Source organism: Vombatus ursinus, unplaced genomic scaffold (assembly GCF_900497805.2).
Source record: "Vombatus ursinus unplaced genomic scaffold, bare-nosed wombat genome assembly UNPS02014818.1, whole genome shotgun sequence".
NCBI classification, from domain to species: domain Eukaryota; kingdom Metazoa; phylum Chordata; class Mammalia; order Diprotodontia; family Vombatidae; genus Vombatus; species Vombatus ursinus.
Window position 1 is genome coordinate 62,300,521 of NW_020954596.1, and position 27,164 is coordinate 62,327,684.

At 39.0% G+C, this 27,164-nt stretch overlaps 2 protein-coding genes across 2 annotated transcripts in view; one reads left to right on the top strand and one right to left on the bottom strand.

Annotated features, from left to right (window-relative positions):
- Positions 1-765: 765 nt before the first annotated feature.
- NOA1 (nitric oxide associated 1) lies at positions 766-12,026 on the bottom strand. Its single transcript, XM_027835999.1, has 7 exons — positions 10,262-12,026; positions 9,461-9,625; positions 8,389-8,591; positions 4,793-4,924; positions 3,091-3,207; positions 1,846-1,963; positions 766-1,312 (listed from the first exon to the last, which is right to left on the bottom strand). Exons 1-7 carry the CDS (start codon positions 11,436-11,438, stop codon positions 1,104-1,106), a joined length of 2,121 nt encoding a protein of 706 aa, XP_027691800.1. The 5' UTR covers positions 11,439-12,026; the 3' UTR covers positions 766-1,103.
- A 148-nt stretch (positions 12,027-12,174) lies between these two features.
- The window catches only part of POLR2B (RNA polymerase II subunit B), a 29,995-nt gene continuing 15,005 nt past the window's right edge, over positions 12,175-27,164 (top strand). The window contains exons 1-5 of the mRNA XM_027836093.1: positions 12,175-12,292; positions 18,590-18,662; positions 21,594-21,744; positions 25,640-25,752; positions 26,738-26,957. Of these exons, the coding sequence (XP_027691894.1) occupies positions 12,274-12,292; positions 18,590-18,662; positions 21,594-21,744; positions 25,640-25,752; positions 26,738-26,957 (576 nt within the window). The 5' untranslated portion in view covers positions 12,175-12,273. The remainder of the gene's footprint in view (positions 12,293-18,589; positions 18,663-21,593; positions 21,745-25,639; positions 25,753-26,737; positions 26,958-27,164) is intronic.

The following is a 27,164-nucleotide window of genomic DNA, read 5'->3' on the forward strand; positions in this document are numbered from 1 at the left end:
CCACATGCAAGGAAGACTATTATAGACATACATATCAGGATTATCGGATTATAGTAAGTGGTTCCCCAAAGAGGAACTACTGAGGCTGAGGCATCAGAAGTGAGTGCCTCGGTGCAACACTATCACTTCCTATTTCGTAGTGTCTTTATTTTCTTTTTGGGTCTTATCTTGTTTTATTACCCCAGCCAAAAAACAGAGATGATAATCCTATGCAGGGGAGTGACGGATCAGATAACATCTTATTTAAAGGTACCCAGCTAGGACCAGAGGCCCCGACTCATGAGAATGTAAAGTTAGACCTTCATTCTTCTATTATCAGTCTGAATATTTACTTTTTTTCTCCATTAGGCTTTTATGGTGATGAAGCCTACAAAACGGCACTGAGGCCAACTCCAGTTTCCTGTCCCACTGGTTTTACCAGGAAACTTGTTCCCCATTAAATTTGAACACTTTAGGACACGGATTATGGAAATCTTAACTTTTGTTGGTTAAAAGGCCTAAAAGCTTAGAGATTAGATAATGAAGTTTACTCATTTAGGTAAAGCATCCATTGCTAGAGGGCATTTTGTCTCCTTCCACAAGCAATGAACTTCTGTCTTCACTAGCCTCTCTTATTTCAGTACCCAAGTCTAAGTCAGGGGTGGGGAACTTTCTGCCTGGAGGCCACATGTGGCCTTCTAGATCCTCAAATTTGGCCCCTTGACTGAATCCAAACTTCACAGAACAAATCCCTTTGATAAAAGGATTTGTTTTGTAAAACTTGGACTCAGTCAAAAGGCTGGACCCAAGGACCTAGAAGGCCACAGGTTCCCCAACCCTGGTTTAAGTTCTTAAATACTGTTTTATCAGATATAATGGCTCCACTTCAGCTTATAACACAGTAATTCAATGTTCATGATACTTTTTTAAAAAACAAAAATAAATTCTGAGAAGCCTCCTTCCTGACAGTGTTTCTTTCTACAGAAAATGAATTTTATTGGCATAAACATAGGCTATAGATCTTTTCCTAGAAAAAACTGGCTTTGGTAATTTATAGCAATCCTCATGTTTGTAGTAAATATAATTTATAACAATACCCTACATTTATTAATTTCTCCTTTAATTTATTTTCTTTTTCTACTTGATTTCAGTCTATCCACTAAGGAAAGTGGCTTTTTAGTTTTATAGGCCACACTCTTCTTGATTCGCTCCCCCTTGACATCAACAATGTGAGACAAAAGAGGAGGCTGCCTAATGGTCAGAGTTGTTCCTTGAGGTGTGTAGCCTCGAAGATGGAGTTTGTCCTCTGATAGCGATGTTATTGCAACCCAACCTATGTAAGAAAGATGAACAAATACCACATGAAATTACTAGATGCCTTCCTAATAAATCAAAGATGGACTATACACAAAAAGAACTTTGGAAAAAGTAGTAAAACAAAACAATTTCTCTGCTTAAAAAAGTATGTATGTATACTCAGGTATACATACACAAATGACTTTAGTTAATACAATGCTTGAGAAATACTGATTTTTTTTTTCCTCCTCAGAATGGTCTTTTTTTTTTTTTAAAGGCAATGGGGTTAAGTGACTTGCCCAGGGTCACACAGCTAGAAAGTGTCAAGCGTCTGAGGCCAGGTTTGAACTCAGGTCCCTCCTGGCTCCAGAGCTGGACTCTATCCACTGTGCCATCTAGCTACCCCTCAAAATGGTCTTTATTCTATGATTAGGCATGTCTGTACAGCTTAGAATATCTTATTTACACCAGCTATTTGCAAGAACTACAATCACTTGGGCAATTCTAAATGTAAATGTGTGCCTATTTCAAGTAATTTAAACTTTCAAAAAGTGTTCAATGTTCAATTACCAGCAGTTGAAAACTTGATATCAGCCACTGCCTCAAGTTTCCCAATTCCTTCCAATGTAACATCTTGAGAAACCAGAGGTGGGAACTCTGCCATTCTTTCAACTCCACCCATTGGAACCTATCATTAAAAAAAAAATGTTTAGAAACTCAAAATAAATCCATGATTCTTAAGTATGAAGTAAATCACTGAAATCCTATGATCAGGCAACAAAGAAGCATAAGACTTTAACTTTCTGTAGTTCAGAAATTTAACTGTAAGAAAATCAAATCTATAAACCATACTGAAGAACAAAATGTCAACGAGGCGGGGCTCAGTGGATAGAGCACTGGGCCTGGAGTCAGGAAGACCTGAGTTCAAATTTGGCCTAGACACTTGCTAGTTGGGTGACCCTGGGCAAGTCACTTAACTTCTGCTTGCCTTGATCCACAGAAGAACCAAGAAAACCCCACAGACAGTATAGTCACAGGCTCATGAAGAGTTGGACAGGACAGAACAACAAGAACAAAAATGCAGCTATGATCAAGTGCTTTTTTAAAGATGAACCCTACAAAGTATAAGTAAAGTAGAATGTTGACTAAGTATTTGGGTAACTAAGGTAATTTCTTCCCTGTAATGACCAAGGTTGTATATAAGTCTGAAACCATGATTAGAACTAAGTGGAATACTACACCAAAGTTACTGACCACGAGTCAAGATTTACTCAATGTACTGTACATGGCTCTGTGAAGGAACAACAATGCCTGAAACCTCTTATTCCCAGTATGAAGTTTAAAAAAAAAAAAGGCATCAATTCCTCTGAGGCCTTAATTAGAAAATGCTCATAAAGCATCTGAGCACAAATAGTGAACAATTTGAGCTGTTTTAACCTGTGGACTTTTATCACCAGGCTTTGATAGTCCTTTCCCTTCAAACTCAGCTCTGAGCACCCTTGTACCTCAGTGTTAAATTTGTGATGTTTCTTCATTATTTGTATCTAAACTGGTTTCTACTCTCACCCCACTTAAAGGGAACCCTAAAGGTTTTTCGCCCCTCTTTTCATACAGTTTCTTGCAAACAAGGGACAAGAAAGAGTATGGGGCTAGTGCTGGCAGAAACCATAACAAAGACTGTGCTGTGGTTAAGCTGTGTCCTAACAAAGGCTCTATTGGCCCAGCCGTGTCAATCAGGAATGTGTGCTGGGCTTATGGGGCTATCACATGTCGTGATAGCCACAGACATGTGCAGTCACCAGAGTATCCAGTTACCTGAAGTAATGTTTGACCTGCATGCTTCTGATAGATGGTATCTGCTTTCTCCAAGGTAGTAATGTGTACTGAAAGTAAGTTTGATGCCACAACAGAAAACCAAGCTGATGTATTTCCCTGAAGAAAGAAATAAAGCTAAAACACTTTTCCAACATGAAAAACAAAAAACCAAACTTACAAAAATATTATTATTTTTTTAAAGTTAATTTAGAGTAATAATAAAAATATAAACTATTATACTTTCTTTTTTATGAGCAAAATTCGAAGCATAGAAGTCATCAATATGCCTTAATTTACATCTTCTATAAAAAGTACCATTTAATTACAAATCAACCATTATGACTATCTATAGATGTGCTTGATGATTTTTTAATAAAAACTGAAAAAAAGAGGTGTCTTTTTATTCTGAAAAATAAGGCCTATATGTAATCTATGTAGTCTATACATACCCATATCACATTTCTGTGCTTTTATGTTTGTAAATAGCAGGTAAGCTCATATACCCCATTTTTTTCTCTTATTAATCTCTATTTCTGTAAAGTCAACTAGTCTCAAACAATTATTTTCAAATTTATAATCAATTTCCAGGTTGTCCAAGACTGACCAAAATCTCTGGGACTATCCAAAGAGACACAATGGATAAAATGTTGGAATTAATATTCTGATAGAAACAGAAAATGATTTTTATCTTTTATCGAAAAGGTTAGGCTTTCACACAGTACAACCGAAGCCCTAAAATATGTCAAAACAAAAAAAAATGGAAGGAAAAAACCCAATATCACCTGCTAGGGAAATCAGAAAGCAAATGTTTATTACAGAAAAGAAAGAGAAAGAAAGAAAGAGATTGAGATCTGGGTCTGGTGTTACTAAAACATTACTTTTGCAGTGAATTTGAAAATCAAATTCTTCCTGTTTTTGTAATGAAGAGCTCTGGTATATGTGATCCTAATTTGCCAAACCAAGGAATTTCTAGCAAAAATTATCAAATTTTGTCAAATGGTAAGCTTCTGATCACTACCAAAAGTTAAGTTTTATTCAAAGCCTATTTCTTGAAGAGCTTTGTTAATCTTGTTTCTGAATCAGAAGGAAACTTTAAAATATTTACATTAAAGCAGGCTATTATGGATTGCTACTTAATATGTAAACAGATGAATATTTTAACCCAGACTCTTATGTGCTATTTCTCCCCAAGGAGACAGGAGCCCATAACACAATTTCTTTCACAAGTGAATATGGTCTTGTGAGTGGCAAGGACTCTGAACACGATGAGCCTGGAGTTTCACCTACCTTGGTCAGATTGATTTAGTGACCTCGGATACATCTGCGTCAATTTTTCTCATTTCTCCAAATCTAAATAAAATAGGGATGACTCCCAAGAGCCCCAAAAGATGCTATGTAAATATGATGCCATCAGAAAGTTTTTTTTTTTTTTATTAAAGTCACTATACAACAGATCAGCAGAAATAAGGGAACCAGCTTCCTTTGTGTTTCTGTAAGGCACATATCATATCTTTACTTGAGTGTTTGACAAAACATGTGATTTCCGCATGAACAATACCAAAGGAAAAGAAAAATATCCTGACCTAAATGCCAAGCTCTTTTGGTAACACTCAATATCCTGAAGAAGATACATTATTTAAAAAAAAAACCGTAACAGCACAAAGTGCTTAGCCACATTTTAAAAAGGATATCATTTTCTTACCTGTAGGTAATCTAAGCGTCCCAGAGCACCCAAAAAGAGAACCATTCCAGGTTTCAAAATAAACGTTCTTGGGACAATGGAATGTGTTGGCAATACAATCTTTACTTCCTTTTCTGTCAGATAATTTAAGACCTATGAAGAAAATGGCATGAAATTTTGTGAACTTGTAGTTTTTAATTCAGTCACTTATGCTCCTGGGCCTCAGTTTCCTTAACTATAAAACAAAAGGGTTGGACTACTGGCCTGAGGTCCCTTTCAGCTGTAGATAATCTGATCCTATGAACCTTTGAGCTAAGTTAAGTTGAATACTGGAAGTTCTGATATTCGCCATAAAAATCAATCTTACTGTATGTTATTTTCAAAACATTTAAATTTTAACTGTGGACAATATAAAATATTTGAGAGTCTACCTGCCAAGACAAACCCAGGAACTATAATGAACACAATTACAAGGCACTTTTCACACAAATAAAGCCAGATCTAAATAATTAGAAAAATATCAGTTGCTCATTAGTAAGTTGAGCTAATATAATAAAAATCACAATTCTACCTAATTTACTTATTCAGTGCCATACTAATCAAGCTACCAAAAAATTATTTTATAGAGCTAGAAAAAATAATAACAAAATCCATCTAGAAAAACAAAACGTCCAGAGTATCAAAGGAATTAATGAAAAGAAATGCAAGGGAAGGTGGCCTACCCATACCAGATCTAAAACTGTATTATAAAGCAGCAATCATCAAAACTACTTGTTATTGGTTAAAAAAGAGTGGTGGATCAGTGGAACAGGTTAGGTACACAAGACAGTAGTCAGTGACTATAGTAATCTATGGTTTGATAAACCCAAAGACTCCAGTTTCTGGCATAAGAACTCACTATTTGACAAAAATTGCTGGGAAAACTGGAAAATAATGTGGCAGAAACTAGGTATAGACCAACATCTTAAACTAGATACCAAGATAAGGTGAAAATGTGTACACGATTTAGATATAACGGGTGATACTATAAACAAATTAAGAGAGCAAGGAATAGTTTACCTGTCAGATCTATGGAAAAAGGAAGAATTTATGACCAAACAAGAGATAGAGAACATTATGAAATGCAAAATGGATAATTCTGATTACATTAGTTACATTTTGCACAAAGCCACTGCATTCAAAATTACAAGGGAGGCAGAAAGCTGGGAAACAATTTTTACAGGCAGTGTCTCTGATAAAGACCTCATCTCTAAAATATATAGAAAACTGAGTCAAATTTATAAGAATATAAGTCATTCCCCAATTGATAAACAGTCAAAGGATATGAATAGGCAGTTTTCAGGTGAAGAAATTAAAGCTAACTATAGTCATATGAAAAAATGCTCTAAATGACTACTGATTAGAGAAATGCAAATTAAAACAACTATGAGGTACATCACACTATCAGATTGACTAACATAACAAAACAGGAAAATGATAAATTTGGAGATATGGGAAAATTGGAACACTAATGCACTGTTGGTGGAACTGTGAACTGATCCAAATATTCTGAAGAACAATTTGGAACTATGCCCAAAAGGCAATCAAACTGTTCATACCCTTTGATTCAGCAATACCACTTCTAGGTCTGTATCCCAATGAGATTATAAAAAAGGGAAAAGGACCCCCACATACAAAAATATTTATAGCAGCTCTTTTTGTGGTGGCCAGGACTTGGAAGTTGAGGGGATGCCCATCAATTGGGGAATGGCTGAACAAGTTGTGGCATATTGGAATACTATTGTTTCATAAGAAATGGTGAACAGGCCGATTTCAGAAAAACCTGGAAAGACTTGCATGAACTGATGCTGAGTGAAGTGAGCAGAACCAGAACATTGTACACAGGAAAAGCAACACTGTAAGATGACTGACTTTGATAGACTTAACCCTTCTTAGCAATGCAATAATCCAAGAAAATGCTATCCACATCCAGAGAAAGAACTACAAGATTGAAGCATACTATTTTCTTTTTTTTTCCCTTTCTTGTGGTTTTTCCCTTTTGTTCTGATTCTTCTTTCATAACATGACTAATGCGGAAATAATGTTTAATATGATTATACATGTATAGCCTATATCAGATTGCATGCTGTCATGGGGAAGAGGGAAAATTTAGAACTCAAAATCTTAAAAAAGTGAATGCTGAAAACTAAAATAAATTAATAAAAAAATCTGAATTTTCTGATGATCCTAACTTTTAAGAGAAATATTATTTGGAATATATAATTCCTACTTAGCATCTCTCATTGTCAGTACAGAGCTACGTCTCTCTCTCAAAAGTTAGTTAAGTTGAAAGTTTCGAAGTACTAGATTGACAAGACTTCTGATTTAACCTTAGTCATTAAAAATAAAACCAACCAACAAATTTTTTTAAAATGCCCTTTTCCTTGATACAGCTATGAGGATGGTGGTTTTCAGAATATGGTTTGTGAACTACTGATGAGTCCAAAATGTAAATCAATGAAATTTGATCCTATTTTATAGTGCAGGTTTGAACTGACCTCACAAAATTAAGCAAAGGACTTTGTAAGCCTTAGAGTGCTCAACATAATCTATTTTCATAGTGATTACACCACCTAGTAGAGTGTTCTGCACATAGTAGCCTTTTAATAATTGAAGGAATGCATCATCATTTTTAAAACACAAAAATTAACATTTTAAAAACTAGCCAAAATAATGGTTATTTTCCAGGAAAAATTTGCTAGACTGATGGGGGAGGAGAGGTGGGAAGGAGGAAAGGGAAGGCTGAAGGGCAGTGTCAAAGTGAAAGTAGGGGGAGAGTTTCTGAGGCTGAGAATCACTTATCACTTATGTCCCTTTTAGCTCTAGAATTCTATGACTTAAAAGTAAAACATTTTAAGAGATTTGATAGAAAAAAATAAATGTCCATCTGCCATTACCAACTAACTTCATGATGGAAGTTATGGATTCATAAATAAAAGTATGATTTAAATCACTATCTGGTATATAATGAAAGTGCATACACGTAGGTGGCTTGGTAGATAAGAGTACTGGGCTTGGAGTCAGTAAGAGAAGAGTTCAAATCTGTCCTCAGACATTTACTAGCTGTGTAAACCTTAGAATGTCTGTTTGCCTTAGTTTCTTCAACTATAAAATGGGGATAATAACAGCACCTACCTTACTAGCTTGTTGTTGATCAAGAGATAATATTTTTAAGGTGTTTATTAAAATCTGGCATAGTAGTTGCTATATAAATGCTAATTCTCTTTACACACCCCCTTTACTTTTTTATTTTATGCAGCTACCCAACACCATCAAACATTTCATATTACTTAGCATCATTTCTGTCTAGCTTTCCTTCCAAAAAGGGAAAACAAATTATATTATCCATGTCCTCCTTGACCCACACCACCCCCATAAATGTACAAGAGATATGTCTGCAATAGAAATTCCATGTTCACAGAGTCACTTGCTGTAGGAAGAAAACCACATTTGTATATTTGTTCTATAACACGTGGTGGAACTAAGTCTGAAGGTAAGAGTTCTTTGCCCAACATTTCCCTCAAATTTATTTTTGCTAATTTAGACAAGACCTTCTTACCACGAAACAAAATACATACACAATTTTCTTTTACAATTCCAGGGGTATCATAAAACCAGTGAGCATCTTTCACTTCTTGAGGTGTCAATTCCACATGCCTGGCAGGTGCTTCATGCGTTATTCTCGGAGGCTTATTCTCCATGTCAAAAGCAAGTGAATCAGCATCAAATTCGAAAGTGGTTTCCTCATTTTTTGGAGAACAGAGTGTTCTTCCAACTCTTCCTATAACAGGAGAGTAGTTTTGAAGTTATTGATCTTTAAAATGTTTGAATTTCTACCTTTTATGTATGTCCCTCTCAATTCAGTTACTATGTAGAGACCAAGACTAAGTCACAGAAATATTAAGGACAGGTAGATGGATACTTTTGGGTAAGTCACTTAATCTCTTTCCTAGACCTATTTTCTTTATTTGTAAAATGAGGAGGTCAGTCCCTTTTTAGCTCTAGATCTAGAAAATATTAAGTACTATGCAGGAGTTAGGCAGCCTATGGCATCAGCACTATGGGATAGTAAATGGATTTAGCATAGAATCACAGATTTAGAGCTGGAAGGGACCTCCAGAGTCAGCAGGTGGCAGAGAAAAAAGTTAAAGGAACAGAGAATTAAGTGTAAATGTTAATATTTTATATGTAGTTGCATATATGGGAAGAATTCAAACTGAGATTGAACAGCAATGAAGATTTCAAAACACAATGGCTCTCAGCATAACTTGGCAGCATCACCGCTAGCAGGAAAAGGAACACTGGTCAGCATCTGGGTGCAACATGGAAATGACAATCTTTACTACTTTTTGGAGTCTCTGAACAGGAAAGAACACATCAGATAACTCACAGGATGAAGTTAAAAGGGCCATTACGTCTGACAATGGAAAGGCAACTTATTCAACTTTACAACCCTACTATGCCACTCCCACTCCCCACAAGAAACCAAAAAACGAATTCTCCCCCATTTTCTGAATGTTTTTAATCTCTGCTTTTAAACAGTAGTTTAGTTAGAGGTCACCCTTACCATTCTGAGTTTTGATTTCATGTTCCACAGCAAAGGATTAGAACGGACTTAGTCCATAATCTGTTCCTTGAGAAGATACTCACCTACTAAATAAGCCTGCTTTTTCATCTGATTAAGATGCTTTTGCTCCAGCTCATTAAGATCATCTTCACTTTTAGCTGCCTCTTCTTTAAGTCTCCTATTCCTTTCAAACATTCTGTAAGGAGTAGGGTTGCTAATAGGAAATTTCAGGAGATTTAAAGTTGTTCCTGAAACATCAAAACACATGTAAACTTTTACAATGATGAAGCAAATAAAATGCAATGTATTTTAGTGCAAAGTCTTAATCAATAAAGACAAAAACAAAAAACTGTCCCTCTTTCTCTTTCCCAGTAGTTATCGACTCCAAGCATTCATTATACTGGCCAGAGAAGGAGACAGAGAGGGTGCGCTAAGATCTCGAAAGCATAGGCTCTGTCTTGCTCCGTGGGGATGCAGGAAACAAGTCAAGACCCCTTAAAGAGCAAACACAAGGGGGCTACAAACGAATAAGGACCCAAGAAGGGTTGAGCAGAGTAAGACTGGATTTAATCAGGATGGTGCCAGACACCTCCTCGTGGGCAAACGAGGAAGCACCTCGACAGCGAGAGCGGGATGGGGCAGGGAGGGACTTCAATAAACATTTAGTAAGTACATACTACACGCCAGGCACTGTGCTAGGGATAAAAAAGGAGGCAAAAGACTGTCCCTCCCCTCAAGAAACTCACAGTCTAATGGGGGAGACAACATGCAAGCAAATATACACAAAGCAAACCACATCGAGGATAAACGGGGAGAAATGAACGGGTAGGGTTGGGGAAGGCTTCCTGTGGGAGGTGGGCTTTGAGCAGAGCCCCGCAGCTCACCTGGCCAGGGGGAGATGGTGGCCCGGTCGATGGCTTCCGCGCCCTTGGCTATGCAGTAGTCGGACTGCAGGAGGGTGTTGAAGAGCGTGGACTTGCCGGCGTTGGTGGAGCCCACCAGGTAGACGTCGCCCCGGTAGCGCCAGGAGCGCTGCAGCGCCGAGATCATCTCCTCCACCCCGTAGCCGGTCTTGGCGCTGATGAGCAGCACGTCCTGGACCAGACAGCCTGGCCGGGCCGGCTTGCTCGCCGGGGCCCCCACCTCGGCCCCGGCCCCAGCCCCAGCCCCTGCTCCGGCCGACCTCCTCTTTGCCTTTCTGGGCGCCGGCTGGAGGCCGGCTCTGGCGCATTCGTCCCACAGGCGCTCCCGGAGCCTCCGCAGGTAGCCGGGGGAGTCCCCCGGCAACAGGTCCACCTTGTTGCCCAGCACCATCAGCTGCTTGGGCCCGAGCAGGTCGGGCAGGTCCGGCAGCAGGGGGTCCGGCAGGTCAAGCACGTCCACCAGATAGAGCACGAGGGCCGGCCCCGGGCGCCGGAGCGCGGCGTGCACCAGCTCTCGGTACTGCTCCCGGTCCACCCGCACCCGCAGGGCCCGCTGGTGGTGCACCAGGAACCAGCAGCGCTGACACACGGCCCGGGCCAGCCCGCCCGCCTCGGTCTGCGCCTCCAAGCTGCGGTACTTCTCGCTGGGCAGGTAGCCCGGCACCGAGGGGTCCTGGCAGTGCAGCTCCGCCCCGCAGCCGGAGCAGTTCACGCCGCTGGCCGGCACCGTGGAGTCGGGGCTCCCAACCACCGGGTGCTGCCCCTTCTCCCGGATCCTCCTCTGCTGCTGCACCAGCCGCCGCTCGTCCCGCAGCAGCTGCTCCCGCTCCTCCTCCTCCTGCCTCCGCTGCAGCTCCGCCGACACTGACGGTTCGACGTCGGCCTCCGGCTCGGGGACGTACTCCGGGAACACGAAGCTCTCCTCCAGCCGGCGGGGGTCCACCATCGTGCCCACGACCGGCGCCCCTCTTCCTCCCCTCGCCTCCTGGCTGTGCTGCAGCCGCACCGGGGAGAAAGCAGAGGCGGCCGGCCGGCCCGGGGAGAGCCACAGCGCACGGAAGCCATGGCGCGCGGCGAGAGGCGCGGCTCCGCGCCGCAACTGGAGCAGCAGCCTGCGCGACAAGCTCCGGGGAAGCATGGGGACAGCGGCGTGCGCTCACCAGACAGAGGGAGGGGCGGCGCGAGACTCGAGTACGTGTCCGCGAGACCTTCCCGTACGGTGGCCTAGCAGGGACTTGTCATCCGTCAAACTCAGTCTCCGTCGCCCCTTCTGTCCTTCTCTTGGGAAAAGGTACTCTCATGTATTAACCTTCCTTCAATTTGAAAATCAATGGCTGGCCATGGACTTAGGGTTACAATTTAGTAAAGTAATAAAATTAAAGGCAAAAATGAAAATAACAGAAAATTAATAAAAGCGGATGTAAAAGGGATCAAAGTAGATTCCAGATTTTCGCTTCTACCCTCAAGTCCCCAAAGCGTTTAGGAAAGGCAAAATCGCAACCTAAGTAGTATTATTTCAACTTCTCTCATTCTTTCTTGCAGTAATAACAGGATGAAAATCATTCTAATCTAGGTGTTTGGTCTCCTACCCCCAGACACCGCGACAGATCTACAAACATTCTTCCCACCTCAATGACGCTAAGCTGCTAGAGGCGCGAATCCGACGGGTTCGTAAACGAGCTCCCCACACAACCCCGCCGTCTCTGCACACCTCACGCACCGGCGCAGTCGGAACGCGAAATGGCCCGCCCACTCTGCGCTGCGCCACCACAGGACGCGGCACACTCAATCTCAGGCTGAGCGGAAGTCGGCGCAGGAACCGGAAGGTTCTGGACCTGAGTTGTAGGGTCAAGGCGCAAGGTCTGCCGGGAACGCCGGAAACTCGAGCTCACTCGAGTTTGCTAGTGTGTGGTAGTGTCGTCTGCTTCTTTTCGTTTCTTAATTGCTAGGCTTATTGAGAACTATTTGTCAAGATGTACGACGCGGATGAGGGTAAGAAACCCACTTAAGAACTCCTGGGCAGGGCCGAGGGAGGATGGGCTATTTGTTTTTTTTATTTTTATTTTTTTTAATTACCCATCTTCCCGAGGGTCCCACTTTTAACATTGAGGCCCGGACACCACTGAGCTCCATGACACATAATGAGTAGAGCTGATGATCCTGGCGCTTCTGTGTCTGTTACGCGAGAGGCCAGCCTTGTTTCTCCTGAAATTCCGCATCCTCCCATCTTGTCTTTAATGGTCACCTTAATTTTATTAATGTATCTTGGTTTTACATTATATTCGTCCCCGAATGCGTGATCTTGATACGTGTCCGTTACACTAGAGCCTAGCCTGGAGTCTCCTAACCTGCCTCGTCCTCCCATCTTGTTTTTAATTAAGCCATCTTAATTTTATTCATGAATCTAGTTTTTTTGTTACGTTACATTCGTCTCTGGGTATAGTCCTATCCCTTTGTTACTCAGCGAATCATTCCTTGTAACAGATTTTGAAAAGAGGCTCAGCAAAATCTAACAATTTGTTTGACTGTATAGACAATATTCTCCACCCATAGTATCCCACTTCTTGAAGGAAATAGGAGGTGAATTTTTTCACTTCTTCTTGGGCCCATCTAACCTTTCTACACTTAAGTTTCCTTTTCTGTAAAATGAAGGGGTTGGATGAGATGGATTCTAAAGTTCCTTCCAGGTGAAAGTCTACAGAACAAGGAATATCATTCTTTTTAAAAGAATTTTTTTCCCCAATTACATGTAAAATTTTTGACAGTTTTTTTTTTAAATTTTGAGTTCCAAATTCTGTCCCTCCCACCCTTTCCCCCTCCCTAAGACGGCAAGCAATTTGATATAGGTTATACTTCTAGGGTAATGCTAAACATTTTCATAATGGTCATGTAGTGAAAGAAAACAGATCCCCCCCCCCCAAAAAAAACCACCAAAAAAATAAAGTTAAAAATAGCATGCTGCAATCTGCATTCTGACTCAGTTCTTTCTCTGGAGGTGGATGGGATTTTTCAAAATAAGTCCTTCAGAATTGTCTTGGATCTTTGAATTGCTGAGAATAAGTTATTCACAGTTTATCATAATACAGCATTGCTGTTACTGTGTACAATGTTCTGGTTTTGCTTGTTTCACTTTCATCAGTTCCAGGTTTTTTGGAAAGCATTCTGCTCATCATCTCTTATAGCATAATATTCCATTACAATCATGTACCACAATTTGTTCAGCCATTCCCAGTTGTTGGGTGTCCTCTCAATTTCCAATTATTTGCCGCCACAAAAAGAGCTACTATAAATATTTTTGTATATATAGGTCCTTTTCCATTATTTAAAAAAAAATTCTTTGGTATGCAAACCTAGTAGAACTATTGCTGGGTCAAAGGGTATGCACAGTTTTATAGCCCTTTGGGCATAGTTCCAAATTGCTTTCCAGAATGGTTGAAACAGTTCGCAGTTCCATCAGCAATGCAATAGTGTCTCAATTTTCTGACCTCTCCAACATTTGTCATTTTCCTTTTCTGTCATATTAACCAGTCTGATAGATGTGAAGTGGTACCTCAGACTTGTTTTAATGTACATTTCTCTAATCAATAGTGATTTAGAGCATTTTTTTACATGACTATAGAGAGCTTTGATTTCTTCATCTGAAAACTGCGTTTTCATATCTTTTGATCATTTATCAAATGGGAAATGACTTGTGTACTTAAATTTGATTTAGTTCTCTATATATTTAAGAAGTGAAACCTTTATCAGAGAAACTTGCTCTAAAATATTTTTAGAAACATCATTCTTGAATTTTTTGTTGTTTTTGTATTTTTCACAGTGCTATATTTTGTTTTCCTGGTTCTGCGTGATGCATACATCATTTTACATTTCTTCCCATCCATCTCTGAATTTGTATTTTGTCTTTTATCTTCAGTCATTTTGTTATCTTCATGTATGTAATTTTTTTAGCCATTCCTTAGTTGATAGGCATTAATTTTTTTTCCAGTACTTTCTTTCTTATCTTGTCTTTAGCTTTGTTATCATTCTGATTACCACCCTCATTCTCCCTCTTGATATTTTGCAAATTTAAATAAATGAATGAAAAAAGAAAAAGGAATTATTATATCCTAAGAATTGGGGATATAAATAGAAATAATGAAGCAGACCCTGCTCTCAAGGAACTGTAACTCTATTTGGGGTAGATAATGCATATGAGATTCATCTTCGAGGTGGATGGAAAGGTCAGGAAGTCCCCACGGTGCATCAGTAGGTGGATGATGGCAAAACCCAGGGTACTTAGGGTACATCATGAGGTCAGATTAGAATGCCAAAGAGTTTAGAAGATGTAGCAGTAGGACAGATAGTAAGGCCATCTCACCATAAAAGTTGATTAATGAAAAAGCATTAAGCATTTAATATGTGCTAATACTATGGTAAGTGCTGTGGATATAAATTCAGAAATCTGAGAAAGACCCTGCAGTTACTGGTCTTATATTCTAATAGGGGATGACAACACATGTAAGGGAGTGGTGTCCATGGAAGGGAGTCACAGGGATTGTGAATTGATTGATTGGGGAGTCATTTTACATGCCCTTTCCAGAAGCCCTAGTATTATTGATTTAAAATTTAAAGCTAGTTTTGATTAATGTCTTTCTCCCCTCCTAATCCCCTCCCCTCCATAGTAGGATAACCTTGTCATCAACATGGAATCTTTATATTTTCACTCTGCAACACATTTTTCATGATACTTTTCAGTACGTTAGGTGAACATGTCTCCTTATGTTGTCTTGATTGAAATTAAGGTAAACTGAGGCACAGAGTACCAAGCACAATCAGCTTGTTAGCAAAGCATGACTTTTCCAATAAAGAGGGGCTCAGCCTCCTCAGCTAGCTAAGACCCTGAATGAGGGCTGGCATTATTTTTATGGACAAGAGGAGGAGCATCCAAAAACTAGAAGGCAACATCATAGACAGGGAAAACAGTATGATTGGTTACAAAACCTGCAGCATCATAGATGAGGAAAACAATATTAAATGTTAGAAATTTGGAGTGCAGGGCTAGCAACAACCCTTCCTTCCATGTTGTCGCTATGGAAAGCTCATTGATGGTATGCATTTGCATGGCTAGTTGGTTTCAAAGTGGTAACAGACCAGACTTTCTTGAAGGACAGCCAGTGGTATAGAGGTAATAAACCAGACTCCCTGGCATCTACCTTCATCCTTCAAGGATAACTGATATCCTTGACACAGGAATAGAACAATGATTTGACTTACAGGAAAGCTGAACTTCCAAACCTAACTCAGAGTCAGATGAAACATGACTTAGGTAGTTACACAAAATGTCAGTGGTGATGCAAAGTGAAATCAATTACCGAAGAGAATCAGTTTGATTTTCTCAATTTTCCATACTTCATTTGATTTCACCAGTTAGTGGCTTGTTGAGTAATGCTATCCCTAGTTGCATTGCTCATACATTCTTATATGATTTTAATATACTCAAAGGTGACACCTTGCTAAAGGGGGACCTTCATGCTACCTTTGGTATAATGTAGGCAAAATTTTATTTTAAGCCAGTAACACAGTAGGGCCTTATATTTTCTACACTTCTTTATTAGTTGTATGACCTTAAAGATGTACTGTGGAAAATAATCTGAATGTTTCTCATTAGAACTAGGAAACGTTAATACGTACAATTTTCACACAGTGATTGATGCTATCGTTAAAATGTTTCTTAAGGTTGTAAAATCACTAATGTTTTTCATTCTTTTTGAATGTTTTTTTCTTTTTCTTTCTTTTTGATGAGGCAGTTGGGGTTAAGTGACTTGCCTAGAGACATACCGCTATTGAATGTTATGTGTCTGAGGCTGGATTTGAACTCAGGTCCTCCGGACTCCAGGGCTGGTGCTCTGTCCACTGCCACCTAGCTGCCCCTTGCATGTTTTTTCCCCAAGTTATAAAGGGTCAGCACAGATTTCTTTTGTATGTAAAATTAAGCCCAATAGTTTTTCCTGACTTTTTTTTTTTAAAGAAAAAAGTATCATTACCATTTTTTCACATAGTACATTGGGTATTAATGTGGTGGCGTTTAAATATTGTATTCCACTTACCTTGAAGTTTAAAAATGACTGCATTTCTAGTTCATTTTGTGTTTGTCCTATTTGTGATTGAGTTTACAAATGCTAACTAAACAGCTTGTTTAGGTGAGGTTGAAGTTGCTGCAATGGTACAGTGTTTTCAGAGTGTCCTAGAGATGGAAGGGCCCCATCAAGGTCGTTTGGTCTGATTCCTTTATTTTACAAATGAGGAAATTGAGACCCAGAAAAGATAAGTGACTTGTCAAAAACCACACAGATCCTGTCTGCTCTTTTGCAATTGCTTCCAAATTAGCATCTCTGTTCCCAGTTTCTCCCTCCTCCTATCATCTCTCCATATAACTCAACAAAATCACCTTCACAGATTGAGCAGTCCTCTGCTCAAAAACTTTCTATGGCTTCCTATTGTCTCTAAGATAAAATACAAACTTCAGTCTATCATGTAAAGCATTTACTATCTGGATCTTACCTTTTTTTCCAGTACTATTTCATCCTTCTACAAGATGCTGCATTCTCTCAAAACAGATCTGCTTGCTGCTCCTTAACCTTAGCATTCCATCTTTGGTCTCTTTGTATTTCCACAGGCAACATATCCGCCATGTTGATTTGAGGGCAGGGGCTATTTGACTTTGTAGCCTTCTACATAGGAATCAAAATTTCATTGCTTTAGAATCATCTAGTATTGCTACGTTGTGGAAGTTGAGCTGTTATCTGAAGGCTCATTTTCTTTACTGTTTTTCACTGTTTTGTTCCATAATGTTTTGCAAATGAGTTTATACTCTACACTGGTATTGTCCTTAGAATCTATGTAATTGTAACACCTTGTCCGTCCTTCATTGGCTTCCTTAACTGATTTCTGGGCTCTTTTGGACTGCCTGTTCATGAGACTTTTACATGGGTTAAACTTCTTTTTCAGAGCCAACAGCTTGTTTAGGTCAGGTTGAAGTTGCTGTAATGGTACAGTGTTTTCTCATCTTTATCCTTTTAAGTTAGTGTTTGTTGTTATCTTCTAATCATTTAGTGATCTGATTGTAGATATAGTAATAATTTTAGAATTAGCTTTATATAAGAATTAATCTTTATGCGACTACAGTTCTTTCCAGTCTAGCCAAGTTGGCTTTTTTTGCTATTCCTCACAAAACATTCCATCTTCCAAGCTTGTGCCTTGTACAGGGACCGTCCCCTGTTCCTGGAATACACTCTCTCTTCAACTTTGCCTCTTAAAACTTTCTACAAAACCTTAACTTAGATGCTAGCTCCTTGAAGTATCTTCTCGCCTCTTCTCCTTCCCCCAACAACATGTCTTATTATTACGTGTGTTTATGTTGTCTCCTCCATTAGAAGGTTGTTCGATAAACAATAAAACATTTGTAAAGCACCTACGATTTACCCTGTGCTAAGTTCTGGCAATATAAAAAGAGGCGAAAGATAGTCCTTGCCCTCAAGGCTTCTTGGTGCATAAGGACTGTTTTTTTGATTTTTATATCCCCAGTGCCTAACACAGTAGCTGGTATAGAGTAGTTATTAGTAGTTATCAATAATTACATGTTGATTGATTCCTGTCATTTTATTGTTTTGTTGCCATTTAATGTTTTCTACATCCTGTATTATACAATTGTCTTCCTGAAGAAATGTTCATAATATATAGACATGTAGCTTTCAGTTGCTAACAAGTTGTTGGCTGCTTTCATTTCTTTCTTGATTAATTTACAAATGATTAAAAAAAATACCTTAGTGAGTTGAGGATTATCTGTTCGGGATATGAACGTGAGAGTGTATGCATGTTATTTTATTAAGGGAATTGGGAAAAGACTTAGAAAATCAAGAACAAAAGTTTAGGGGGTTGCCCCCCCCCCCCCAGTTTAGCAATCTTTTAAAATATTGAGTTCCAAATTGTTTCCCTCCTACTCCCTTCCCTACCCATTGACAGGTCAAGCTGTTATCAGTTTACTTGTGAAATCTTGCAAAGCATATTTCCATATCAGTCATATTTCACAAAAGCAAGAAAAATAAAGTGAGAAAATTATATGTCAATTTGCACTTAGAGTTAATCAATTCTCTCTCTTGAGGTAGATAGCATTTTTTTCATCATGAGTCCTTTGGGAAGAAGGTTTAGTTTTAATTTTCAAAAATCTTGCATTATTTACTCTGAAGAGCAGCAATGTATGTTATTGTAATACAGAAAAGTAATAAAGTATTTTATGATTTTTCTTTGTAGATATGCAATATGATGAAGATGATGATGAAATCACTCCAGATTTGTGGCAAGAAGCTTGCTGGATTGTTATTAGGTAATTTTTTTCAAGGAAACTGAAGGGTTCTTTGAGTAAACTTTTGATATAAGGAAAATGCTTTATGTCATAACACACTCTAGGTCAGAAAGTGATCTGGACAGAAGGACTTTTCTTAGCTAACTAAAAAAGTAGTTCTTAACAGAAAGTCTGGGAGATTGATTGAGAGTAAAATAGTATAATTTATCACATTTTTCATTTTATTTGAAATAAAGCATTTCATTTTTCCAGCTTTTAAAGGAATGGAAAAAGTCTGTTTTCATTCTCACATTGTCTTACCTGTTGCTATATTTCTCACCATTCACAGAGCTCTCTTTTCTCTTAACCTTCTCAAGCTATCGTCAGGTTCCTTACTTTAGATCAGGGGTGGGAAACCTTGAGACCACATATGGTCCTCTAGGTCCTCAAATGAGGCCCTTTGACTGAATGCAAACTTCACAGAACAAATCCCCTTAATAAAAGGACATCTGGAGTCTAGATCATCACTTCTTTGCCAGAGCCCCTGTCTGCTTTCTACCCTCTTTTCATCAGCTCCTGTCTTACTGGAAAGATAAGGGTCTTTCCATCTATGGATGGAGCTGAGGGAGATCACATCTCTTTCCTGTGACCATAAAATGAAAAGAATGTATTTTTGACATCTCATATTGGAATTTCGATCATTATTTTCTATGGAAACATTGTTTTAAATGGAAGTTGAGATAGATTTCCAGGTATAATACCTCAGGTACATTATAGACTTAGGCTTTTTAGAACTTAACTAACATTTGTTTCTGCAGAGGAAGCATTTCAAGTTCCAGATAACTGAGAAATTTTAAAACACAACTCATTCATGAAATGAATAAAGAGAACTTAGTTACAAAACCCTATATATCTCTATTTGGATCCCTCCTTTCCATTCCTACAGCCACTCGCCTAGCCCAGACCTTCATTACCTCTTTCCTGGATTTTGGCACTAATTGTTCTTTTTGATTCCTTGTTCTGATTCCTCTAACACAGCATTGTTAGAGTTGTGATCACATCACCTCCGTATTTGAAAAGGTCTATTGGGTTACCTGTTATCTGCCATATAAAGGCCACAGACTTTGGTCAAAGGGCTGAATTTCAAAGCTTGTCATATCCTGATTCCAGTTCACCTTTTGAGTGTTATCTTTCACATGTAATTTATCCCTTTCACATATAATTGTTTTCTTGAGAAAATAAACTGCTTACTGTTCATTAATTCTTCCTGCCCTTTCCTTGCCTATATGCTTTTCTGTGGGTAGGCCTCTCCCTATGTTTGGAACATGTACTTCCCCCTCACCTCTAAGCCTCTCTCTAGGCCCAACTTAGGCTTTTCCAAATGCTCTACACTCTCCACTCCCGTAGCTGAAAGTAATCTTTCTTTAAATCTCTCCTAGCACTTTGCATTTCTCTTATATACTTACCCTCCTTACTTGTATGCATGTCTTATCTCTGCTAATAGATTGTAAGCTCTTTGAGGGCGGGAAGCACTTCTTCTGTGTATTTGCTAGCCCCTAGTATATTGCCATTGATATGCAGCATTGTGTACTGGAAAGAGCACTGGAATTGGTAGTCTTTGCCTTTTCTGGCCCTGTCAGTTTCCTCCTCTGTCAAATGAAAGGGATTGGACTAAGGTTTGTTCCAGCTCTATATCTCTAATCCTGCAGTCCACTTGATCCATATTTATTAAATTTTAATTTTAATGACGCTACATAATTATGGTTCTTCAGTTTCCCAGTAGTTCTGTTTAATTTCCCTCACTGCCCTATTCCCTGAGTCTTTCCCCCAAGGATCATTTCTTGTTTGGGGAGAAGACAAACACATGAACTGCCTTCTGTGTTTCTGCCCTTTCCTCATTTACTTCTTTGATCATTCTGAATCCCTCCTCTAGAGAGCTCATCAGTTCAAATGATTGTAACTCTCACTTTTGAAGGTGACGTGTCAATTTCTGTATTTCATTTTGACTCCTCACTTCAGTTTTAGTCCTGCATCACTAACTACTACTCTAGACACTTCACTTGGATAGCTGCTTTCGCTTCAAACAAAATAGCATGCCCCAAACTAAGCTTATAATCATTTCCTTCTCCTTTCCTCCTACTCAGAACTAGTTTATTTCTATTAATGGCACTACAGTTCTCTGTCTCCTAGTCTAGAAACTTGTAGTCATCTTGGACCCATCCCTTTTGTTCATTCTCTTTTTGTTACTTAGTCCTGGCATTTCTTCTTTGAAGTGCTTCTCCATTCTTGTTGCTGCCGCCTTAGTCCAGGCCTTTATCACCTTATGCTCTTAGCTATGATTTCTTACTTCGGTGTCTTTCCTCTAATGTCTGTTCTACCTGCTTCTATCTGACTAATATTCCTAAAGTCTAAAGTCATTTATTCTGACTTTATACCATTTAACTGACCTTATGTCCACTGTTCGTTCAGCTTGAACCAGCCGTTTTATCTAGGCTCACTAGATTTTATCTCCTCACTGTTTCTTAAACAAGCTGCTTAATCCCACACCTTTTCTTCTTTAGTAATTCCCTTCCCATATTTCAGTGCTCACTTACATCCTTCTCTGGCTGACCTGTCTCTGACTACTCTAGCTTACATTGATTTCTCCTTTCGCTGAAATCGTACATCACTTACTGTTTTTTACCACAATTTGGTGCTTAGTTTTATTCTCATCATTGATAGTTTCTAATATTTATCTTACAGTTTTTGATATTTGTGTATGTATAAATATTGTCTCCTCAAGTAGATGTAAGCTCAGGCACATGGACAATGTCTTGTGCATTTTTGCCATCTCATGATATGTCATACACTGCTAGACACAAAGTAGGTGTTCTGTTGATCATTATTGAATAGAATGATAACAGGAAAATTGAAAACATCAATGAAAACATTCTTATGTTATAATTGACTTTAATCTTTGAACTATTTTCTCAGTTCTTATTTTGATGAGAAAGGTTTGGTCCGACAACAACTGGATTCTTTTGATGAGTTCATTCAGATGTCTGTGCAGAGAATTGTGGAGGATGCCCCACCTATAGATTTACAAGCTGAAGCTCAGCATGCTACTGGAGAGGTTGAAGAACCGGTAAGATAGTCCAGAAGACATCTCTAATAGCTTCTGATTTTTGTAATTTCATACCTTTCATGGCTTAAAGGCAAATAGTATAATATGCATTTTTAATGGCTGTTTTATTTGGGAGCACATACAGCCACCTTGATTATCTATACTATTGAAGGAGTACATTTGTGCGGATAATAAAATTAATTTCTTTTCATTGTAGAGTCCATCCTTTGGCTTTACCTCTTTTTCCTCCTCAAAGCATACTTGACTTCTTAATAATATCTAGATTACATTAATATTAAAGTGAGTTTATATACCTCAGTGAAACAGAATGGTGATTTAAAAAGGTGATTTAAGGGGCAGATAGGTGGCGCAGTGGATAGATAGAGCATCAGCTCTGGATTCGTGAGAACCTGAATTCAAATCCGGCCTCAGGCACGTAACACTTAATAGCTGTGTGACTCTGGGCAAGTCACTTAACCCCAATTGCCTTGCAAAAAAAATAAATAATAAATAAAAATAAAAAGGTGGTGTGTTGGTTGATGAGGGGAAACCATCCTGGGATTGTAAATTTGCTGTGGGTTATCCTCAGAGCCTACATGTATAATCAAAAGTAAAAGAAATCATAGAGCATTGAGGTTGGAAGGTCCCTTTGAGTGGTCAAACTGGATGATTTCTTTTTATAGGGGAAGAAACTAAGACACAGAGTGACTTGCCTGTGGTCACACAGTGAGCTAATGACAGAACCAGGACTAGAATTTACTGATGTTTCCTGTGTTTCCTAGTCCAGGGGTCTTTCAGCTGTACTGCTCTACTGATATTCTGCCTGAAGGCTGGTCTGCCAGTGAAATAAAGAGAGTATTACCCGAAATAGTATGGGAATACATTTATTCATTTCTTAACACATTCTGTTCTCAATATCTGTGCCATTAGTATGAATCATTTTTTAAAAGCAGATAATGCCAGAAAATGTTACTGCATTCATCTTTAGAGTGGATGAGAAATAACTCTTGGAGCAATTTTTTTTTTTTTGTTTTTGGTGAGGCAATTGGAGTTAAGTGACTTGCCCAGGGTCACATAGCTAGGAAGTGTCAAATGTCTGAGACCAGATTTGAACTTGGGTACTCCTGACTCCAAAGCCAGAGCTCTATCCACTGTACCACCTAACTGCCCTCTTGGAACAGTTTGAGTGAAAGGAAGGACCTAACCTGAAATCTCTGGGTTGAGAGACAGTCACTTTGAACCAGATGGACAGAATGGCAGAAAAAGCTAAGAGGGAGAGAAGGGAGAAATGCTAGAGTAGAGAGATCAACAGAAAAGAAGGGAGAGGGGTTCGTGCCTTCTACCTCTTCTTTTCCTATTCCCTGTAATGCAGAATACCAAACCTGGCCTACTAGTTTCAATCCCTTGGTGGGTTCATTACTTTTCCTACCCTCTAGCACATCAAATTTGGTCCTCACAAAATATCATTGAGCACCTACTTTGTGAGGCATTGTTGGGTATATAATGAGGCGTCAGATACAGTCCTTTGTTTTCAAGGACTGTACAGTCAGTTTGAGATTTGATTGTGTTGATATTTTGGTCAAGAAAGTCACCATGAGAGAAGATGTGGGAAAATTGGAACACGAATGCGTTGTTGGTGGAGTTGTGAATTGATCCAACCATTTTGGAGAGCAGTTTGGAACTATGCCCAAAAGGCTATGATGATGTGCATACCCTTTGATCCAGCAATAGCACTTACAGGGCTGTATCCCCAAGAGATCATACAAGTGGGAAAAGGACCCACATATACCAAAATATTTATAGCAGCGCTTTCTGTGCTGACAAAGAATTGGAAATTGAGGGGGTGTCCATCAATTGGGGAATGGCTGAACAAGTTGTGGTATATGAATGGAATGGAATACTATTGTGCTATAAGAAATGATGAGCAAATGGACTTCAGAAAAACCTGGAAAGACGTGTATGGTCTGATGCTGAGGGAAGTGAGCAGAACCAGGAGAACATTGTACACAGTAACAGCCATGTTGTGCAATGACTAATGTTGATAGACTTAGCCCTTCTTAGCAATGCAAGAATCCAAGACATCTCTAAAAGTCTCATGATGGAAAATGCTATCCACATCCAGAGAAAGAACTATGGAGTTTGAATGCAGATCGAAGCATACTATTTTCTCTTTTGTTTTTCTTCTGTTCTGTTTCTTTTTTTCTTGTGGTTCCTCCTATTGGTTCTAATTCTTCTTTACAGCATGACTAATGTGAAAATAATTTTTTTTGAAAATATTTTTAATAGGAATGTATATGTAGAGCCTATATCAGATTGCACACCATCTTAGGGAGGGAGGTGGGGAGAGAGGGGGAGAAAATTTAAAACTCAAAAGCTTGTGGAAGTGATTGTTGAAAACTAAAAATAAATTAATTAATTAACAAAAAAAAACAGAGCAAACAAAAAAAGAAAGTTACCACGATAGTGAGTGGAGACATAAATTGATTGATACATTCATACCAGGAATAATAGTGTTAATTTGATAACTATTTTAGAGCTAGAGATGGAAAGTTGGAGGTTAAGGGGGTATGGCATGAAGATGATGGGAGGAGCAGTGTGGCCGGTCTGAGTTAGGCTAGATCTTGTGTATTCTCATGAGTCAGAAACCCAGAGCCAAAGGACTGGAGCCAAAGTACAAGAGCATGTCATGGATACGGAGCCAAGAAAGGTGCCCATGTAATAATAAGCAAAGGATGATGAAATGAATTGCTGATGGAGGGAATGGTGTGAGAAAAGGTGAGGTGGTGGTAATGTGCATGTTGTGTTGGAGGTGTAATTAAGTAGACTAATTTGGCTAGAAGGAAATCCAGATAGTGGTCAGATTCTGGATGGTGTTGAATGTTAGAGTAAAAGAGTTTGGACTTTATTCTCTAGGTGATCTGGAACCACTGAAGAGTTTTTTTTTCTCTTTAAACAAAACATATGTGTGCAACAGTGTTTTAGGAGGATGTGACAGACATTTTTAGGATGTTCTGGAGTGGGAATAGACTGTAAACAATAGTCTATAGTTCAGTGGTCAGGTAATGATGTCCTGAGGTTGGAGATAGCCCTTGGAACAGAAAGGAAGGGACAGATTGACCTGTTGGCTCGGGTGCTGACTGTCTTACTATTATTTTCAGGCTTCCAAACCATTCATGCACCTAACCATGGCTACCCTGGCTCTGCTTAGAACTTACTTGAAGCAGTCTGCCTGGCATCTTGTCCATTATGCCTGAATTTTCAGATGTAAAAAGAGCCATTAGGTACATTTTTTTTAAGAGCATGGGCTCAGAATCACAGGTTTAATCCCATAGGACTCAGTTAACTGCCTGGTCTTAAGAATCATGATGTGGATAGTTTAAATACTTTATCACTCTTGAATAAACAACTCAGCAACAGATTTACTGTTTTCAGGTCATTCAAAAATCTTCATTTGTGTTTTACTTCTGAATGTTAAGAAAACTTGTAAGTCTAAAATTACAAGTACAGAATGTCTATGCTGACTTTTCAGGGCCCAGATAATTTCATACCATGTTGATCAGATAGAGGATTTGATGCTAATAACTGGCATTCTGTAGCACTTTAAGGTTTTTGAAGCACTTTACATCATCTGGTCCTCAGAACAGTTTGTTCTCCCCAGAGAAGTTCAGTGACCTGTTGAGGCAAGATTGATCTTAGGGGTTCCTAACTGCAGGTCTAACATTGTTCACTGCATTGCCTCACTGAGCTGCCTGGTATTGAAAGCTGGATGGAAAAGGAAACTGAAACCATATAGATTGTGCTTGCCCTACTGATCTAATTAAAATGTATTGGCAGTCAGCAGCGGGAATCATTGCAACTTTTGTAAAAATGTGATTATGCCTTGATTTGAATTTGCTATATTTTTGTCTAATTCCAGCCTCGATATCTGCTGAAGTTTGAACAGATTTATCTCTCCAAGCCTACTCACTGGGAAAGAGATGGGGCTCCTTCACCTATGATGCCAAATGAAGCCAGATTGAGGAATCTCACGTAAGAAACATTTCTTTGTTGTTGGCAGCTGATGTGTAACCTTTTAAGGCATGGGCAGGCCACATAATCTCGTGGCACCTCATCCAGTAGCCATGTTGGTATCAGGGTGAGCAAAACGCAGTGCACTGCATAACTGAACTATTCATGAAAGAATTATGCTCTGTTCATCTAATCCAAATAGAGGATTAATAATTAGGGAATATCTGGATCATGCCAAAACTTTCTTGTTTTTCTTTTCTTGTTTCATTAATGTCTTTTATTTTTCTAGCACATTGATTTACAGATATGTCACACACCCCCATCCATCCCACAAGTCTTCCCTTGCAAAAATAATAGTAATAGTTTGCATTTATATAGCACTTAGAGGTTTGCAAGGCCTTTTCTACATAGTATCTCATTTGATCCTTGCAACAACCCTGTAAGGATGGTTTCTGTCATCTCTGTTTTATAGATGAGGAAACTGAGACTGAGATGTTAAGTGACTTGCCTTGGGTTAGATAAGAATTGTTTATTAAGGGCCATCTACGTGCAAGGCACTGTGACAAATACGGGGGATACAAAGAAAAAACAAAAGATAGTCTCTGTCTTCTTGGAGCTCACAGTCTAATAGGGAAGGCCAATAGTAATAAATAAGGCAGATTTTGAACTCAGTTCTTCCTGATTCCACATCCAACATGCAGTCTCTGTGATATTATTTTAACACAGTGTAGATGACAACCCCTCCCCCCCACCCCCCATGGCGTTTATATAGCACCAGAAAGTTTGTTCCTTACACACAAATGTATTGGTGGTGGTATTATTATCCCAATTTACAAATGACGGAACTGAGACTAAGAGAGGCACGTAGCTAGTATCTGAGACAGGATTTGACTCAGGTCTTCACTCACAGTCAAGCACTCTGTCCACTACACCACTAGCTGCCTTTGTAACAGAGGTTAAAAAAGGAGAAAAGAAAACGAAGTTCACTTTGTTTTTATTTTCAAAGGTATTCCGCTCCTCTTTATGTGGATATCACGAAAACAGTTATTAAAGAGGGAGAAGAACAGCTTCAGACACAGCATCAAAAAACATTTATAGGAAAAATTCCAATTATGCTTCGTTCAACATACTGCCTGCTAAATGGTTTAACTGACCGTGATCTCTGTGAATTAAATGAATGCCCTCTTGATCCTGGTGGCTATTTCATTATTAATGGATCAGAAAAGGTAAAATGAACATTTCTTATACAAATTAACATTGCTATATATTTTTAAAATGACAACAAGTTAAAGTTGGAAAATTACAGTATTGTGTAAGCAAACTTTAGGAATCTTGGTGGAGGCATGGGAAATTTGGTTGTTAGAATTTAAACTAGCTTAAACTTTTGCCTCGGTGTCTAGAAAATATATCTAATATTTAGAACAACGTGAATT